This window comes from Notolabrus celidotus, chromosome 18, assembly GCF_009762535.1.
Source record: "Notolabrus celidotus isolate fNotCel1 chromosome 18, fNotCel1.pri, whole genome shotgun sequence".
NCBI lineage: Eukaryota > Metazoa > Chordata > Actinopteri > Labriformes > Labridae > Notolabrus > Notolabrus celidotus.
Window position 1 is genome coordinate 28,054,890 of NC_048289.1, and position 18,945 is coordinate 28,073,834.

The 18,945-nt window shown below is 44.2% G+C and overlaps 1 protein-coding gene across 2 annotated transcripts in view; it reads left to right on the plus strand.

The window, feature by feature from the left end:
* etv4 (ETS variant transcription factor 4) overlaps positions 1–18,945 on the plus strand; it is a 55,905-nt gene that overhangs the window by 11,612 nt on the left and 25,348 nt on the right. For both annotated transcript variants that reach the window (XM_034707571.1, XM_034707572.1), the window contains exon 4: positions 3,612–3,665. In XM_034707571.1, coding sequence (XP_034563462.1) covers positions 3,612–3,665 — 54 coding nt within the window. The remainder of the gene's footprint in view (positions 1–3,611; positions 3,666–18,945) is intronic.

Below are 18,945 nucleotides of genomic sequence, written 5' to 3' on the forward strand. Positions count from 1 at the left end.
GTCTTGTTGTGTCGTGCCAAATCGTACCCTGTTGTGTCGTTTCGTACCGTGTTGTGTCATACCGTGTTGTGTCTTGTTGTGTCGTTTCGTACCGTGTCGTGTAGTTTCGTACCGTGTTGTGTCTTGTTGTGTCGTTTCGTACCGTGTTGTGTCTTGTTGTGTCGTTTCTTACCATGTCATGTAGTTTCGTACCGTGTCTTGTCGTATTGTACCGTGTCGTATCTTGTTGTGTCGTTTCGTACCGTGTCTTGTCGTATCGTACCGTGTCGTGTCTTGTTGTGTCGTTTCGTACCGTGTCGTGTAGTTTCGTACCGTGTTGTGTCTTGTTGTGTCGTTTCGTACCGTGTCGTGTAGTTTCGTACCATGTTGTGTCTTGTTGTGTCGTTTCGTACCGTGTTGTGTCTTGTTGTGTCGTTTCGTACCATGTCATGTAGTTTCGTACCGTGTCTTGTCGTATTGTACCGTGTCGTATCTTGTTGTGTCGTATCGTACCGTGTCGTGTCTTGCTGTGTCGTTTCGTACCGTGTTGTGTCATACCATATTGTGTCTTGTTGTGTTGTTTCGAACTGTGTCGTGTAGTTTCGTACCGTGTCGTGTCTTATGTGTCGTTTCGTACCGTGTCGTGTCTTGCTGTGTCGTTTCGTACCGTGTCGTGTCGTTTCGTACCGTGTTGTGTCATACCGTATTGTGTCTTGTTGTGTTGTTTCGAACTGTGTCGTGTCGTTTCGTACAGTGTTGTGTCTTGTTGTTTCGTTTCATACCGTGTCGTGTAGTTTCATACCATGTCGTGTAGTTTCGTACCGTGTCGTGTCGTTTCGTACCGTTTTGTGTCTTGTTGTGTCGTTTCGTACCGTGTTGTTTCGTATCGTGTCGTGTCTTGTTGTGTCGTTTCGTACCGTGTCGTGTAGTTTCGTACCATGTTGTGTCTTGTTGTGTCGTTTCGTACCGTGTTGTGTCTTGTTGTGTCGTTTCGTACCATGTCATGTAGTTTCGTACCGTGTCTTGTCGTATTGTACCGTGTCGTATCTTGTTGTGTCGTATCGTACCGTGTCGTGTCTTGCTGTGTCGTTTCGTACCGTGTTGTGTCATACCATATTGTGTCTTGTTGTGTTGTTTCGAACTGTGTCGTGTAGTTTCGTACCGTGTCGTGTCTTATGTGTCGTTTCGTACCGTGTCGTGTCTTGCTGTGTCGTTTCGTACCGTGTCGTGTCGTTTCGTACCGTGTTGTGTCATACCGTATTGTGTCTTGTTGTGTTGTTTCGAACTGTGTCGTGTCGTTTCGTACAGTGTTGTGTCTTGTTGTTTCGTTTCATACCGTGTCGTGTAGTTTCATACCATGTCGTGTAGTTTCGTACCGTGTCGTGTCGTTTCGTACCGTTTTGTGTCTTGTTGTGTCGTTTCGTACCGTGTTGTTTCGTATCGTGTCGTGTCTTGTTGTGTCGTTTCGTACCGTGTCTTGTCGTATCGTACCGTGTCGTGTCTTGTTGTGTCGTTTCGTACCGTGTCGTGTAGTTTCGTACCGTGTTGTGTCTTGTTGTGTCGTTTCGTACCGTGTCGTGTAGTTTCGTACCATGTTGTGTCTTGTTGTGTCGTTTCGTACCGTGTTGTGTCTTGTTGTGTCGTTTCGTACCATGTCATGTAGTTTCGTACCGTGTCTTGTCGTATTGTACCGTGTCGTATCTTGTTGTGTCGTATCGTACCGTGTCGTGTCTTGCTGTGTCGTTTCGTACCGTGTTGTGTCATACCATATTGTGTCTTGTTGTGTTGTTTCGAACTGTGTCGTGTAGTTTCGTACCGTGTCGTGTCTTATGTGTCGTTTCGTACCGTGTCGTGTCTTGCTGTGTCGTTTCGTACCGTGTCGTGTCGTTTCGTACCGTGTTGTGTCATACCGTATTGTGTCTTGTTGTGTTGTTTCGAACTGTGTCGTGTCGTTTCGTATAGTGTTGTGTCTTGTTGTTTCGTTTCATACTGTGTCACGTAGTTTCGTACCGTGTCGTGTCGTTTCGTACCGTTTTGTGTCTTGTTGTGTCGTTTCGTACCGTATTGTGTCTTGTTGTGTTGTTTCGAACTGTGTCGTGTCGTTTCGTACAGTTTTGTGTCTTGTTGTTTCGTTTCATACCGTGTCGTGTAGTTTCATACCATGTCGTGTAGTTTCGTACCGTGTCGTGTCGTTTCGTACCGTTTTGTGTCTTGTTGTGTCGTTTCGTACCGTGTTGTTTCGTATCGTGTCGTGTCTTGTTGTGTCGTTTCGTACCGTGTCGTGTAGTTTCGTACCGTGTTGTGCCGTTTCGTGTCGTGTAGTTTCGTGTCGTGTCGTGTAGTTTCGTAACGTGTTGTGTCTTGTTGTGTCGTTTCGTACCGTGTCGTTTCGTACCGTTTCGTACCGTTTCGTGTCTTGTTGTGTCGTTTCGTATCGTGTCGTGTCGTTTCGTACCGTGTCGTGTCATTTCGTACCGTGTTGTGTCGTTTCGTACCGTGTCGTAGTTTCGTACCGTGTCGTGTCTTGTCAAATCGTACCCTGTCGTTTAGTTTGGTACCGTCTCGTGTCTTGTCGTATAGTACTGTCGTATCTTTTTGTGTCGTATCGTACCATGTCGTGTAGTTTCGTACCGTGTCGTGTCTTGCTGTGTCGTATCGTACCATGTCGTGTAGTTTCGTACCGTGTCTTGTCGTATTGTACCGTGTCGTATCTTGTTGTGTCGTATCGTACCATGTCGTGTCTTGTTATGTTGTGTCATACTGCACTGTCGTACCTTGTCGTGTCTTGCTGTGTCGTGTCGTACCGTGTCTTGTCGTGTTGTGTCGTACACATCATACTGTACCATGTTGTGTTGTGACATATCGTACCTTGTCATGTCTTGTTCCTGTTGTGCCTCGCTGTATCGTGTCGGGACTTGCCGTATCGTATCACATCGCATTGTACTGTATCATATCATGTCATATCATGTGTACTATATTTTATTTCTAGAGGTGCTTACACACTTCTATTTCAAGGTGGGATATTGACCCTCCTGCTACACCTCCTTTGCAATATTTAATGCACAGAGGCGGAATGGTTGGGCAAATTGGTTCAACCTCTGATCCTCCTATGAAGTTAGTGACAGACCGGGAGCGTCGGAGCCGGCAGGGTGGAACAGCGCTGTGTGCATGTCTGAGTATGTGTGTGTAAGTGGCTCTCCCGCTGACAAGCTGTGCGTCTCGTTCTTGCGTAACGCCATAATGCAATGTGTAATCACATACTGGGACACATCTACTGTATCGTATCGTATCATATCGTATCGTATCGTATCATGTCGTATCGTTAAGTCAAAGGCAGACACCTCCAAGACCTGTTAAATGCTGGACTAAACCAGGCTGGCAGGTTCTCGTCTCTGATGCCTTTCTGTAAATTTGTGTTCTTGCGTATTGATCTCTGGCTGAACAAAGCCGAGCATGCTGCAGAAGTTCAGAAAGTGAAGGTCATCTGAATAAATCCCAGCCTCTCTCTGATTTAGAGAGGAGAGAAAAACACACAGAAACAAGGGAGGAAATAAAAGACATGGAAAGGTCACATTTGGTTTGAATATAACAATAATGTTAAAGTTGTGTTTTTTTTTTTCTTCTTATTTCAGCTCAGGTTCCCGACAGTGACGAGCAATTTGTTCCTGATTTTCACTCTGAGAACTGTGAGTACAACCACTTTCCATTTCTGTTCTTTCAATGAATATATTTAAATGTTCTGTATGATTTTCAACGCCACAAAGGGGTTAAAAATAGAGATTTTATGACCCTATTCTGCACGGATCACATCATTTATTGTATCAGGTATTGATTCATGTGTTGTGCAGAGATGTGAATGGATAGTTTTGGTGTTTTGATCTGCTAATGCAACCCCCCTACTAAAAATCTGCATGTCATGAGAAAGTGAGGAAGAAACCAGCGATCAGATCTGTGCTGTGAGGCCTCCAGAAGCTTAGACAGGGATACTGTAACCCGCTGATGTTACAGTAATCTCTTTGGCAGACATAGAGGGGTCTAATGAGCCGGCCATCATGAGGTGAATTTGGATGCCGGTATTGTGTGCTGCGGTCATCTATTTGCATGCCTTTGAAAAAGCTGAATGGGTACGGCCCAGGAAACCAGTAAAAAAATATATTCAGGGCGCAGGTACAAAGATTGGCTTTTGTGTACATCGGAAGGTGTAAAATAGAAAAGCAAATTCCTGGGCTGCACAACTGAGCGGCGATTTGAATGCGTTTCCCTTTCTTGTTGTGTGTTCTAACAATGGCGATTCAGGATCTGGGCGGAGGGGGGGGGATACGTGTCGCTCTACAAACACTGTTTTATCTGCCTCATTGAACTTGCTGCAGGGCTTCTCCATCTTTTAGCAATGACTCTTGGTCTATGGACTATGGTTGGAAAAGTTTAAAGAAGGCTTGAAACGCCTCCAAGAATAATCTCACCCGCCAAGTAAAAGTGACAGCTTTCAGTCGCAGTCAAAGGCGCTTCCTCTCCGCGAAGCCCCGTGTGTCTTTTGTGTGTTGTAAACATCATGTGATTTAACCAGCTCCGAGTCACAACTGCTCCTCTCGGCCCCCTCTCTCTGTGACACATGCCCCTGTGCGAGATCGTCGCTGTCGGCCGGGCCAACAATGCAATGGAGGAAGTGCAGATGAACCTCGGGGCACGCAGAGGTCGTGTCTACTTAACCCCCTGACCCGCCAGCCAATCAGCTGTCAGGCCTTTTGCTAACGCTTGAGCAGGGTATGATTTGCAGGGTCATGGGGGCTTCGGTTTGATAGGCAGCTCACTTATACGCGGCAGAGACACTCCTGCGTTGACAGACAGTGTCCCCGCTGGTCTCAGTCAATAGCCGCCGAGTCCAGTAAGAGCGTCTTTATTCAGCTTTGATTTATGGGGAAATTCAAGCTGACAAGCGCCTATAAATAAATTCATCTTTGTGTCTATTAAAGGCAAACAAAGGCTCAAGTTTTCCCATGCTGAACTGAAAGCTTTCTCAGTGTCTAACTCCCTTTTGAAAACAAGTGACTCACCTGTTTTGAAACTGAACCTTGTAAAAAAAAAAAAAAAGGAAGCATAAAGCAGAGCTGAAATCCCAGGTGACCGGAGTATAATTGAGGCTTCTACTGGAAACGGCGCCTGGTAAAATTAAACATCGCTGTTTACTGAGTCAAGTTGTTACCTGCATGGGTGTGGTGGCGACAGAGACGAGGGGAGAAGACAGACGGCGAGAGTTCGAGAGGGCGAAAATACAAGGGGACATGCTGGAATGCTAGATTAGGGGAAGGGAAAGGAGGGGGCAAAGGAGGGGAAGGATTGTGCAATACCTGCACATCTGGTAAATCTATCTCATCTGGTCCCTCAGTTTTACGGCTAACAAGCGTGCTCTGTCTGCAGGCCGCCACTGCAGGAAGGTTATGCAAACATGGAGCTTTAATGTACTTGCTGACCTGCCCGAGGAAAAATTGAGCCATTGGTGATAACATTGCAACATCTTTTTGGACCTTGTGTGACTGGAAGCAGAGTGTGCTGTTAATCACACCAAGACAAGATGAGGATTAATGTTTGGTGTTGACAGCACCTCAAGATTTTATCCTCGCCTGACGCTGAGCCGTCGGACAGATTCCTTTGTGTGTTTTCTGCCTGCGGGGGAAAAACACACTGAGGTGTCACTCAAATTTATAGAGCAACATTTAATTAAAATAACTTCCAACGTGTCATTGCTTCACTTTTTGTGTCAGAATCAGCCGGAGCGTTACACAGCGAGGGCCCTGCTTGCGCCGAGAGCTCGTTCTTCTTTGTCCAAGTATGTTGTTTACACTTGGAGCAGCTCGAGAGATGTGACCCATTCATAAATTTTCTTCCCTGCGTGCGTAAGAGGAAGTGTGCCTCCCCCCTCCCCCCCTTGCTTGCTCCTTCTCTCTCTTTCAGTCCTCCGCTGCTCTCTCCTTCACTCTTCATTCATAAAAAAGCCCTACAGTACTACAGAGCCCCCTCCCTCTCTCTCTCTCTCTCTGACACCCCCTCCTCTCAGAGTGGATACTCCAAACCCCTCCTTCCCTTCCTGTGTCTGTACAAACTAAGTCGAATTTAAAAATCTGGACTCCCCCTCCCTCCCCTTTCCCTTTTTTTCTCTCTCTACCTCTCTCTCTCTCTCTGCACACACACACACTTTGAGTGTTCCAAGATGTGAACTAATCCAGCGATTTCAGAGTTGTGTGGGACGATTGTTTAGTTTTGTGCCTTGCAGTAATTATATAGGAAGTTGTGGCTATAGAACGCCGTTACTGTGCTTTCCAGAGAGTTTAGCAAAAGAGAGAAAGGGAGAAAAAGGAGAGAGGATCGAAGAGAGGGGAGGGAGTAGAGGAGAAAATGAAAAACTGTACAGGAATCATTTTAAACCTTTCAAACCTGTTTTTATTTCATTTTTTTCTTCATAAAAAAGTGACATGAAAACATTCTTGTGTTTTAAAGTTTGTGTTTTAAATGTTTGGGTTTTCTACTTTTGTTTTTGGGGGAGCATTTTTGCCTTTTCTTTTACACAGGACAACGGAAGAGAGAAGAAATGTGGGGAGTAGGGAGTAAGGGTCAGGATGACATGCAGGGAAGGGTCCAGGTTGGGAGTCAAACCAGTGACCACTGCAACAAGGACTGTAGCATCTGTTTATAGGCCAACCAGCTCCACAGTCTGTGCTTTTAGTGCTTCTTTGAGTGTGTCTTGGCATAAGCATGGTTTATTCTCCTGCAAAGAAGTTGAAACTGCGTTAAAAAACGTGCCTCTAATGCTCAAAATCAACAGAAAGTAGAAAAAGTTGCAGAAAGAATCAAACAAGGAGAGAAAGAAGGGAAGGAATCAAGGAGAGGGAGGTTCCAGTAGTTTTGCAGGGAGATTTGAGGAGGCAGAATTTCTTAACATTTTGCTTCAAAGTGACTTCAGAGACGGGTCAGAGGTTGTAGGAAGAAAGGCGCCAGGATAGAGAGAGAGAGAGAGTAACAAAGGAAAGGAAAGGTTCCAGTAACCCAGTTGAACCAAATCCTCCCAGCAGTGTGTCCCTCTGGCTCTCTGTGTTCTGCTTTGTCATGAATTCACAGCCGTCCTCTTGTTTGGGTTGTTTTTCTGCATCAGAACTGGCCCAATCAGGCCCCTATTTGGCACATGGGACCACTGGGTGAATCGAACCCCTCCCTTCCCTCCCCTCCCCTAACTCCCTCTTCTCTCTCTCTCCCTGAAAAAGAGAAACATGCAGCTCTGTGCTCTCCACTTTCCAAAATACAGCTGCTATGCAACAAAGTGCGCAAAAACAGCCAGGTGCCTGCCAGATATGCATGGATACTGTCGCTCCCCTCGCTCCGTCGCTCCGTCTCTCGCTCTCCTGAGGAGGCAGGGCTTCTTCAATGACTGTTTGTTGCCGTGTGTTGTTTTGCTTATGAATAAAACGCTCGATTTCTCTCTCTTGTGAACACATGATTTCTTCTGACAGCCTCTCATGCACTTACTCAAGTGCGCACATAAACACACTTGGCATGGTTAGCACACACACGCACACACACACAGGGTTCAGCCGTGCAGTTTTATGAATGGGCTGGTTGTGAGAGAGTGGCTGAGGCAGCACATTGAGTTAAGGGGAGTGAACCTTCATTCATGATATTTGGGGGGGACGTGACTCCACCGTTTACAACACCTATGAGAGGTGGAGGGTTGTTTTCTGTCTGAATGCACCTTTCTTTCTGCATTTAAGAATTAGTTTTATGTGCAAACACATCTTTAGTTCCCACAAATTATCAAGGGCTTCAGTAGAATTAGTTTTTCATCATGGATCCCTAAAAAGACACTTCAAACGGCTTAAACTTTATGTTATTCTACCGCAATATTTAGTCGTCTTTACTCAGTAAAACCCTGTGAAAACGGTTCTTTAAAGGCCGAGCATGTGGAGTAATGGGCGTTTAACAGCTTCCAGTGGGGAAGTAAAAGCCGTACCTCTGCGTGTTGATTCAGAACAGCCCTGTCAAAGCTGGGGGGCCGCGGGGATTTGAGCCAGGCTGCGCAGCCCGAGTGTCAGCAGCATAGCTTTGTGAATGGACGGCAGTGTGTGTTTTATTACAGGAGAGAGAGAGAGAGAGAGAGAGAGGATGTGTGTGTAGGGAAAAGAGAGTGTGTGTGTGTGTGTTACGGTGATATGCGTGCTTGTGCATTTCTGAGGGCTGTGTTGGTGAGTTTACTCAGACAGGACAGCTCGGCTCTTTGCAGCTGGAATGTTTTTCCTCTGTTCGAGACCAAAGACGAGAACAGAGACTGTGAACGAGACGGGCGAGGCCGTAAAATAACAGTAGTCCAACTTGAAACAGTCGTTAATGAGGAGATACTGGGACAGGGTGAGCCGGGCTCAGGGCTGCAGGAAAGTCCCGGTTTGAAAATGTTGTCTGTTTTGGAGAATACCTTTTTAATTACAGCTTGGGAATTAGAACTGGTTCTACTAAGCCTTGAGTCACCAAGTTTATCAATGCAAGTGTACTCACAAAGTCAAATTGAGCTTGAAAGGTGAGATAGGTTGAAGACAAACCCACAGATTAGCCTAACTGCTTCATCAAAGGTTGTAGAAGGGCCTCTTAGTCCAATTTGGCGCCTTTTACTCATGGAAAATCAATGATCTTGTGTTATAAGGAATTATAGACGACACTGGGTAAGTCAACTTTGCTTTTATCCCTAAACCAGTGAAGCTATTTAGATCATATAGAAACATAATGGGGTCAGCATTCTTTGGAGGTCCCATGTTGAAGCATATCTGTGTCTAGAATCAGAACCCTAGGGGCAAACAGAGAAGTCTCAAGGCGTCTAAATTCCAAGTTGTTTCAGCAGATACCTAAATCTACACCAAGTGGCTAGTCTAAGAGTAAGATAACATTCAAAGCTATCACAATTTATTTAACACAGCCAAACAGGATCACAGAGTCTCTGGGTTAACTGTGTCAGAGTGGTTTGACGTGTGTGACTAAGGTTAGCAGAGCTAGCACCACCAGCCCAAAAGTGATGCACCAATGCCTGTGCTGGTTACGCATTGCTCTAGTTGAGTGGCAAGACTAGGCCTACATACAACTTATCTCCATTTAATAGTTAATAATAATAATAATACAAATTTTATTTGTTGAGCACTTTTCAAAAGCCAAGTTACAAAGTGCTTCACATGGGCAGCAAAATAAAACTTGCTAGTCATAAAATCACAGTCAACATAAAGAAATAAAACACATTTTAAAATACATAAAATTCCCCTAAAATAACTCCAATGGAATCAAATTATTTCAAAATATATTTCTTAAGATATAGAATATAATAAAATAAAATTCAGAAAAAATGGCATTCATAAAATGCCATCTGTCATCTGTGCTCATTTACATCCAGGTAGTAGAGCATTATTATGGCAGTAGCTATTAACCAGAGCTACAACCCCAACTAGTGTTGGATGTTTGTGCTACAGATTAGACTCAAATTTGAAGAAAGTGCAGCATTTACAGTTTCCTTAACTACATTATTTTAAATGTCATAATCCCAAAGTCTGGTTTAGGCACTTTCTGTAACTCCCCAAAAACCAACATTAAGCGAAGACCTCTTCTTTACCCTCAACTACTTCTTGTTTTTCCCATACGTACTAAACCACCAACACATTGGAGGAAAGACCACATAAATCTGCCCTACTCCTCCTCTGGAAAAACCAGGATAACAGTGCTCTGAAGAGACTTTTCACCCCTTTCAAATCAGCTCTGAACATTTCCCCTCAGATGTGGTTGGATGACACATCGTTTGAACTAGATTGTTTCAACCCCTTAGCCCTCTGATCCTCTTGTGTTTCTTGCCTTCATGAGCTTTGTTGTAACAATATCTCCCAATTCTCCAGGAATGACTTCTTTGGGGCGAGTACAGTAAGTGTAGAAAAGGAGGGTTTCAAACTCAAGAGTTATTCTTCAAGAGCTGTTTTTGGAGGGTTTCATTTGGCGAGCGTTTTCACTCAGATCTGGCTGTGTTTTTCTACACTCCAACACGCACATCGACTCCAACACGTGAGTGGAGGAGGTGTCTGCAGAGCGTGGACTCACGGTAACCTGCTGACACAGAGCAGAAGGTGTGCCGAGCGAGCTGAGAGCCAGCGTATGACCGTATCGATCCTCGTTGATCTGCGGGAGGAGACGGAGGAGATGGAGAGGGGTGATAGATGACTTGATAGAGATAAAGCAGAGATAAATCAGCACGGGGGGGGGGGGGGGAGAGTGGGAGATCCTGATCATGAAACTGAGAGAGGAGGGGGGGTTTACGGGATGAGAAAGAAAGGCTGTACATGTAGCAGGTGGGTTGATAATTTCAATTAAGGTGTCCAGGCCTTTGTGGGGGAAATCTGTTTCATCAACACACACAAACAGCAGCTCAAACACACATACAGGCAACGCACTAACATCGAAACCCTGCACGCACCCCCCTCCTCCCTCACGCCCTCGTTCTCCTGGTGAGCGCTGGGAGCTCATTATATCATTTCAGTAACAGTGTGCAGGAGGATCAATCGCTGCATTAAACATTAAGAGGGGACAGCTATATTGGGGGGTGGGGGGGCCGAGAGATCGAGAGTGAGGAGTCAATATTGTGCCAGATTAATTACATCCACCCCGCGCCTGTGACGGCCTGTCCCTCTCGCTGCACATGTCCCGGGACAGGGATGTATTGTTATCGGCTTCACTAAACAGCAATGGAGGAGTGAGATTTATGGCTGGTCAATGGCCGTTTATAAAAAGCCAACGCGGCACAATTGAAAGTGAAGTGGACAATGGGGAAAACGGGAGCTGTCAGGACATTCAGCTATTAAAATTGTGATCCTTTGATGGCGGAGAAAACCAGGAAAATCTGAACGTCGTTATGATATTTTGACCTTTTTTTCAATCTTTTCAAGGTTCTGTAAATGTTGAGCAAACCATCATGTGTGCATGCATCTTCCTTACATTCGTACTGGATAACTTGCTCCTCTAACACCATCATTCCCAGGTTTTAAACCCATCAAATCACTGCATCTCAATCTATCTACCTTAGACTAGATGTCCAAATCATCTGGACGGCACAACCGCTAACATACACTAATTAGCCACAAAGTTATACCCCTGACCTTGTTACTTTGTCACCTGACAGAAGGTTGGATATGTTAGTCAGCAAGTTAGTGCAGTGACCTAGAAGTTGATGCTTAGTTCGTAAAATAGGGAAGTCTCTGTGGTCATATGACGGGGTCAAAGTATCTCCAAATCTGCAGCGTTGGTGGGGTGTTTCTCTACTGTGGAAGTGGTGCAAGGAAGGAGAACCGGTGACCTGGTGGTGGTAGGGTTATGGGCGGCCAAGGTTAAAAAAGGCTGGCTCATGTTGTCTGATCGGGGTCATCCCTATGTTCTGACATTTCTAGGACATTTTCAAAATTATGTCTTGTGTTCCTACATTTCCCTTCAATTTAAGCCCTATCCTCCCACAAGATTTTTTGGAAGTGCTTTATAGTAAATTAATGAATGCATGAATGAATGAGTAATTTTATTTTGATCAGCAGCAGCAGCAGAAATCATCACAATCACAATCATTACAGGAAAAAATTAAATAGGCTGATCGATATAGATGCCGAAATGTGGGAACGTAGAGCTTTGGGAACATAGGCATGCTCTCATCTGATCAAACAGAGGAGCTCAAACCCTGCATCACAGTTTGTTGTGCATGTGGTTGCATAGCTGAAGACAAGTCAGGGTTCCCATTCTGACCCCTTCCCACCACTGAAAGCGCCTACAATGAGAACGTGAGCATCAGAATTGGGTCCGTTCAAAGACTTGGCCTTCTCCAGATCTCGATCCAATGGAGCGTCTAAGGCATGTGCTTGACATTCAAGTCCAATCAATGGAGGCCTCACCTCACAACTTCCAGGACTTAAAGCATCTCCTGCTGAGGTCTTAGATATATATAGATATATAGATATATAGATATATAGATAGATAGATAGATAGATAGATAGATAGATAGATAGATAGATAGATAGATAGATAGATAGATAGATAGATCTTTATTTGTATGAACACACTGGACACATATATGCACACCGGACACATATAAACACACCGGACACATTACAGTGGCATCCTGTTTAGCAGTGCCAAACCGGGCTCGCCTACAGTAAGGGGATCTGTATCTGCGACCGGAGGGGAGTAGTGTGAAGACCGAGTAGAGGGGGTGTTGGGAGGTCTTGAGGCCAGATACCACAGCACACCTTCAGAGATGTAATGGAGTTCACAGGTTCGTGCACGAGGGCATCAGAATTGGGTCCGTTCAAGGTGATGACTTGGCCTTCCCCAGATGTCAATCTAATGGTCATCTATGGTATGTGCTGGACAACCAAGCCCAATCCATGGAGGCCCTCACCTCACAACTTCCAGGACTTAAAGCATCTCCTGCTTAAGTCTTGAGGCCAGATACCACAGGACACCTTCAGAGATGTAATGGAGTCCACCGGTTCGTACATGTTGCCAGTTCAAGGTGGGATACAGTGGCAATGTGTAGCGTCAGGGTCAGCATGTGTGGATGTGCTGTGCCTCTCATGCTCTGACATTGCAGTGTGAAATCAAACACTGGGAAGCCATTGCTGCGTTCAATGTATAACTACAAAGAGGTTTGTAACAGCGCTGTGGCGGGTTGCTTTGAGCACACGTCTCAAGTCAGAGCTGTTTAGGGAGAGAGAGAGGCGACACAACAAGAACAGAACTTCTCTCGTACCAAGAAGTGAAGACTCAAAGCCGACAGTGTAGAGATCACTCTGAGAGAAAGCTGAGTGCTTGTTCAGACAGGAACCTTCCCATCCCTTCAAACAAACACTGCGATCTGTTCCCGCTCCACAAAAGGGAAGTGAAACTTTCATGTTTGCAAAAAATGCACCGTGCTGCTGCCTTTCCCATGATGGGTGTCATTCATATCTACATCCTGTTAGCCAACGCAACATGATGCATCAAAAACACTCCAACGGCCAACAGAAGAGAGAGAGAGAGGGAGAGGGAGAGATGCATTTGTGAGATGAGCCACAGTGTTTCCAGTCGTCTCTCTCGCTGATACCAGAGTTCTTTCTTTCCATCAATCTCGTTAGGCTTGTTTGGCAGGTATCTGACAACCATTCTTTAAATATTCAAGGAGCCTGAACCATTATCAGATGGGAGAGGACAACCTGTAAATCAGATAGAGCAGACACTAATGGATCCAACACTCCCAGCTCCCAGAGCAGACAGACAGACAGATACTGGAGCTGCTCTCAGGCCAGATGAGGATGAGCCCGTCAGGGCCGGCCAAGCCGATTCTTTTTTTTTCTCTCTCCGTGTCTTCCTGATTGTGCAGTGACCTGAGAAGTGCACACACATGTCCAGCACATGTTTCCACGCATCAGTGGAATGACTGGATACACTGTGCAGTCGAAGCGGTCTGGATCGTATTGTATTGCTTCCCTTCTCTCTCCCTCCCTCCCTCTCTCTGTCTCTTCTTCCGATTTTTTCCACTCAGCTATAACCGACAGAGATCAAACTCCCTTTGATGAAATATGTAAAGACTAGATCTAAGCTTTCCCAACCTATCATACAAATCTTTACTTTCCAGATAATAAACCTCTCTCCAGGATCATCTCCATTTTTTTAACTCTAAATTTGGAGCTGAGAAAGAGTGAATATGTGCTGTAGGTCATAATTTGTCTAATTTACAGTGAGGGACTTCTGTAGTAAGGTCTTGTCAACACCCTAAAACAACTGATTTATAATGTCATGTTGAATATTTTGGATTCAAAGCCTCAGATTTTGTGTTTTTTTTAAGTCAATGCAGGTTTTTGCAACGTGGTGGCATTGTATGTGCATGCTAACTGCTATATTAGCCATGTACTAGCAAAGCAATTTGTTAATCAACATGTTTCTCACTGGAGCAACTCAGGAATGTCAGTCTATACTAATCTTTGCTAGCATAGTTGCAATGAGCGTAGCTGGTAAAGCTAATGTGGTCTTCCACAAATGCGACATTGGCTGTTTAAGTATTTCCTATTTGTCACATAGCTTTATATTCACTCAGGTTTTTGTAGATGCTCATGAGACCCCCAACTTTTTCCACTCTTGTTTTTTACAACTTCCAGAAGCTTGACTCATTTTTTAATCTTTATCTGGAGTTAAAAACATCCACGACCTCCCTTTGAAAGTCAGAAAACCGGTCATTTTGCTGTTGCCTGTTGGCGTCGTACGTGCATGCTAACCTCTATATTAGCTGTGTGATAGCAAAGCCTTCTGTTAATCAACATTCAGTGATCTATTGAAATATAATTTTCTGGTCACCAAGCTTCTGATTCCTTCTTTGTTTCTGGCTTGAACAACTCAGGAATGTCAGTCAATGCTAACCTTTGCTAGCATGGTCTTCAGCGTAGTTGCAAGATACATAGCTAGTAATGCTAATGGGATCTGCCACAACCTTAGAGTCTTGAAAATGGTTAAAAAAGCAACATTAGCTGTTCTTTTTAATATATATCATATTTTTCAAGAAGGTTTATATTCACTCAGATTTTTGTAGATGCTGAATAAGTCCCCTACCTTTCTCACTCTTGCTTTTTACTACTTCTCGCCTAACTTCAAGAGGTTTGACTCATTTTTCGTCTTTAACTGGAGTTAAAAACATCCATGACTTCACTCTGCAGGTCAGAAAACTGGTCATTGTGCTGTTCTTGCAGCCTGTTAGCATCGTACATGCATGCTAACCTCTATATTAGCAGTGTGATAGCAAAGCCTTCTGTTAATCAACATTCAGTGATCAATTGAAATGTAATTTTCTGATCACCAAGCTTCTGATTCCTTCTTTGTTTCTAGCTCAAACAACTCAGGAATGTCAGTCTATGCTAACCTGTGCAAGCGTAGTCTTTAGCGTAGTTGCAAGGTGCCTAGCTTGTAATGCTAATGTGTTCTGGCCAAACCTTAGGCTCTTGAAAATTGTCTAAAAAAAGAAACACTGGCTGCTTTTTTTAAACTATACTTGTCAACAAAGTTTTTTTAAATGCTCAATGAGTCTCCCAACTTTTCTCACTCTTATTTTTCACCTCCTCTGGCCTAACTTCCATAAGCCTGACACACTATCTTTATCTAGAGTTAAAAACATCCATAACCTCACTCTGCAGGTCAGAAAACCGGTCATTGTGCTGTCTTCTTTTTCATTTCACCCGTTTTTATTTATTGCCCATTATGAAAACCGAAGCTTCAGACTCAGAAATAGCTTCCTAACTTTGGTCTGCGAAAGCTTAGCATGCCACTGTGTCTCAAGCTCTAAAATAACCATGAAAATATAGGTTCTATCTGGCTTATAATGCATGCGTTGACAGTCTGATACTTTAAAATTACAATGTTGCTGTTCCCCATTACGCCTCCTTCTCACCACAATGGAGACATGTTTTCAGCTGAGCCACTAATGTCATTTGCAACCCATGTGAATCAATAGTCTCCTTTTTAACCTTTAAAACCCTTGTAGCATGGCATCCTGGTTTGTATTGATCCGTCACCACATAGAGAACTAGCAGGTGTAAGCTATGGCAGGCTGCTTTAAGTGCGTCTGTAGAGGCCTTGAACCACATGAACATGTGTTTCAAGTGAGACAAGAACCAGGTCTGAAGAGATGTCCCTGATATGTTTCATTTAGGTGTATGACTCAAATCTCATTTCCACGGTTGGACCCATTAAGCGTGTATTTACGTTACGGTCACGTGTTCTTCGCTTTAGCAGGATCCAGTCACCCTCGCTTAACGCTGAGGCTGATGTCCAATGAGTTATTGTGAGCACGGCTGTCATGTGCTGCAGACTTCCAGAGGCTTAAGACTTGGCCAAGTAACACATAAACATCCAATGTAAAACTCTCCAGATCCACGGCTGTCTTCTGCTGGATTTCCCTTCACCAGGGCCTTTAATGGTCGGAAATAATGTGTCAGGGAGAGCAGGGAGTTCATGGTGAGGCCTTGCAAACTCTGCTAAACAACTCTTTTAAAGTAATAATGTATTTACTTCACTAAAATACTTATATTTCCTTTAAATACATCTAAAAAAAAATGCAGGGTCATCTTATAGTCAGTGTTTGGTACTTTAAAGCCAATATTTATCCATAACAGAGGCGCCACTCATCCATAAGGCGACTGTATCCCTCACAAATGAGGTCAGTCGTCACTCACAACTACAGCAGCAGAGGGATGAAAGAAGGAGAGACACAGTGATCGACTGGAACAAAGTGGCGCAAAACTAGACCACGTTTTTCAGCATCTGAGGAGTTACGATGCAGTTTCAAGATGATAGTTATGAAGTTAGCAGAGACATTAAACAAATGTCAGGACGTCATGAAAAACAGAGTCAGAGAGCGTAATGTCTGAAGATGGAAGATATAAAATGCACGTGCTAGTGTGTTGCTGGAAAATATACCAAAGAAGAGATGTGCATCACCAGGTTACTTTTATGCCTTTATTCAAAAGATAGGAAAGTGGATTTTTTGAAATTGCAACCCCTTCTGTCGCAGTGTAAACGAGCGATATGTGGATCCACTGAAAGCAGTGAAATCACAGCCCTATCCGTATATTGATACGTATTATGTTCCTGGTCAAAAAGCCATGCCTGAGTAGGCGGGTGATGACAAAGATGGCGGACTACCAAGCTGTGTTTGTGCTTCTTAAGTGGCTTTATGCACAGGTGCATGGTGTTCTTCGGTGGTGTTTCATTACAGAGATATAGTATGGCGCCAACTACAGGTCTTGCATACTAACTGCAATGTTTTAGGTCGTTTTTGCATTACTATGATAAAGTGGATTTTTTAAAACTGCAAAGGAAAGACTTTTCTGTTTTCAATCCGGGATGGGCATTTCAAGCCAAAATACTATTCGATAATCACTGCCATCTATTCGGCGATTATTCGTAATCGAGCGGGACGAGGTGCTGCTGGTAGCTTTCCCAGGTCTCCCTTGGAAAAGAGATATTTGATCTCAATGGGACCAACCTGGTGAAATAAAGGTTAAATAAATAAATAGCCGGCACTGGCAGCGTCTGTCTCGACCTTTATGTTGGTGTTTCCGTGACGCAGCAGCGTGGCTATCTGTCTATCAAACTGCTTTAAGACGCTCTATAGCCACCATCTGGCAGGAATATGTATTACAACCAGGCACCGGCGAAAAGGATGAAGCTATTGCCTTCAAATAGAAATAATATTAGCATTAAAGCTGGGGTTGGTAGTCTCGGTAAACCAGCATGAATTTGAATGTAGCATTTCCTCATGACTCCGTCTAACCCCTCCCCTCCTCCCTCAGAGCTCCTCCAAAACGACGCCCCCCCGCTCACATGCACGAGCGCCGCTGATTCTCGACCATATGATCGTGACTGATTCAAAACCGGTCCTCACCAAAACATTCTCATAGTGAAAGTTAAAAACACAAACAAACATGGCTGCTGTTAGTACTCACAACTGTCATTCTAGCATTATCCAGTTGTACCGGTGACACGATATCAGGAGAAAAGTTATAACACATATATAATACTGTAACAGCTCTACTGTTTGTTAAACATGTTCAGTGTAGATGTTCTTAATTCCTACAGTGTTGACAGTCAGTGAAGGCATCAGGAGAGGTGTAGAGTGTGTGAGTGGGAGAGAGGAGAGACAAGAGGAGAAGTTTTTCATTCATTCAAACATTGATTGTTGTTTTGTTGGTTGGCGTGATCACGGCAGACAGTGACCGGTTATTAAAGATCAACGTGTTCACGAATCGGCTCGTCATCACTACAGCGTCCGGACGGACGCTACAATAAATATATATTTTCTGTAGGACTTACTGAACGTCATTAATTATTCTGCTTGTTGGTGAGAGCTTTTTAGACTCTGATCCGGACTACAGTCCTGAGCAAAGCACCTCATCAGGTCAGAGGGGACAGGCCCGATGGCGAGCGAGAGGGGCAGTAAATAGAGTCAGGGGAAGTAGAGGCAGGAGACGGGGACTCGGAGGAGTGCACGCCGGGGAAATGTACGCGCAGGAGGAGGGCAGAACGGCTGGACGGGATTTGATTGGTTTAAAATTTGGGGAGCCAAAAAACGGTGATTGGTTGGTGTTTTCCCAGGTTTACTCCGGCTGTAGATAGCAGTTTTTTTTCCCTCTTTTTTAAGAACACATTATGTAACGATTACCATCAGGACATAAAGATCATTTTAACCAGTATGACAAAAGTGTATCTAAATCTGATTACCAACCCCAGCTTTAACTCTTCAATTTTTAATAAGTGAACAAGTATACGGGCATTCGAAAAATCATGTCCCATCCCCATTTTTAATGTGGCCGTTCTGGGTAAACAAGGCCTGGGAGGAGAGAGAGTGGAATGACCTGCAGCAAACACAGACTTGTATTAGACTAGTATTTTCCCAAAGTCCATACCATATTGAATGTTACTGAAAGTGGAAGGATCTACCTTTAACTCCAATCTAAGTTATTGAGTGATTGAGATCTTAATTTTGACAAGTTAACCAAAAAAAATGAGATAAAGATCTGATCAAATCTTAGTTATCTTTAATTATTATGACGGACGTCATAATTCCGAACTTTGAATACATCTAATTGCTGAACCTTCCGAACCAAGTGTTGTGTTAACCAATATGTATTGCCTGAGGTGATACTGTCTGTCAGTGCTGGTTGTGTTTTTAGGATTCCCAGAGGAATCCAGTAGTGTTTCCTGACATGTTCACACTACCTCTGTATGGCTCAGCTGAGGGGCCCATTGTGTGGAGTGGTGTGTGTGTGTATGTGTGTGTGTGCGGGGGGTTGCCATCCTCTTCTCCTATGGTTTGTTTGTGGTGGGTGTCTGTTGAATGGAACCCCCCCCCCCCCCCCCCTCCTCCATGTAATGATCCCTCTACTTCCTAAAGCA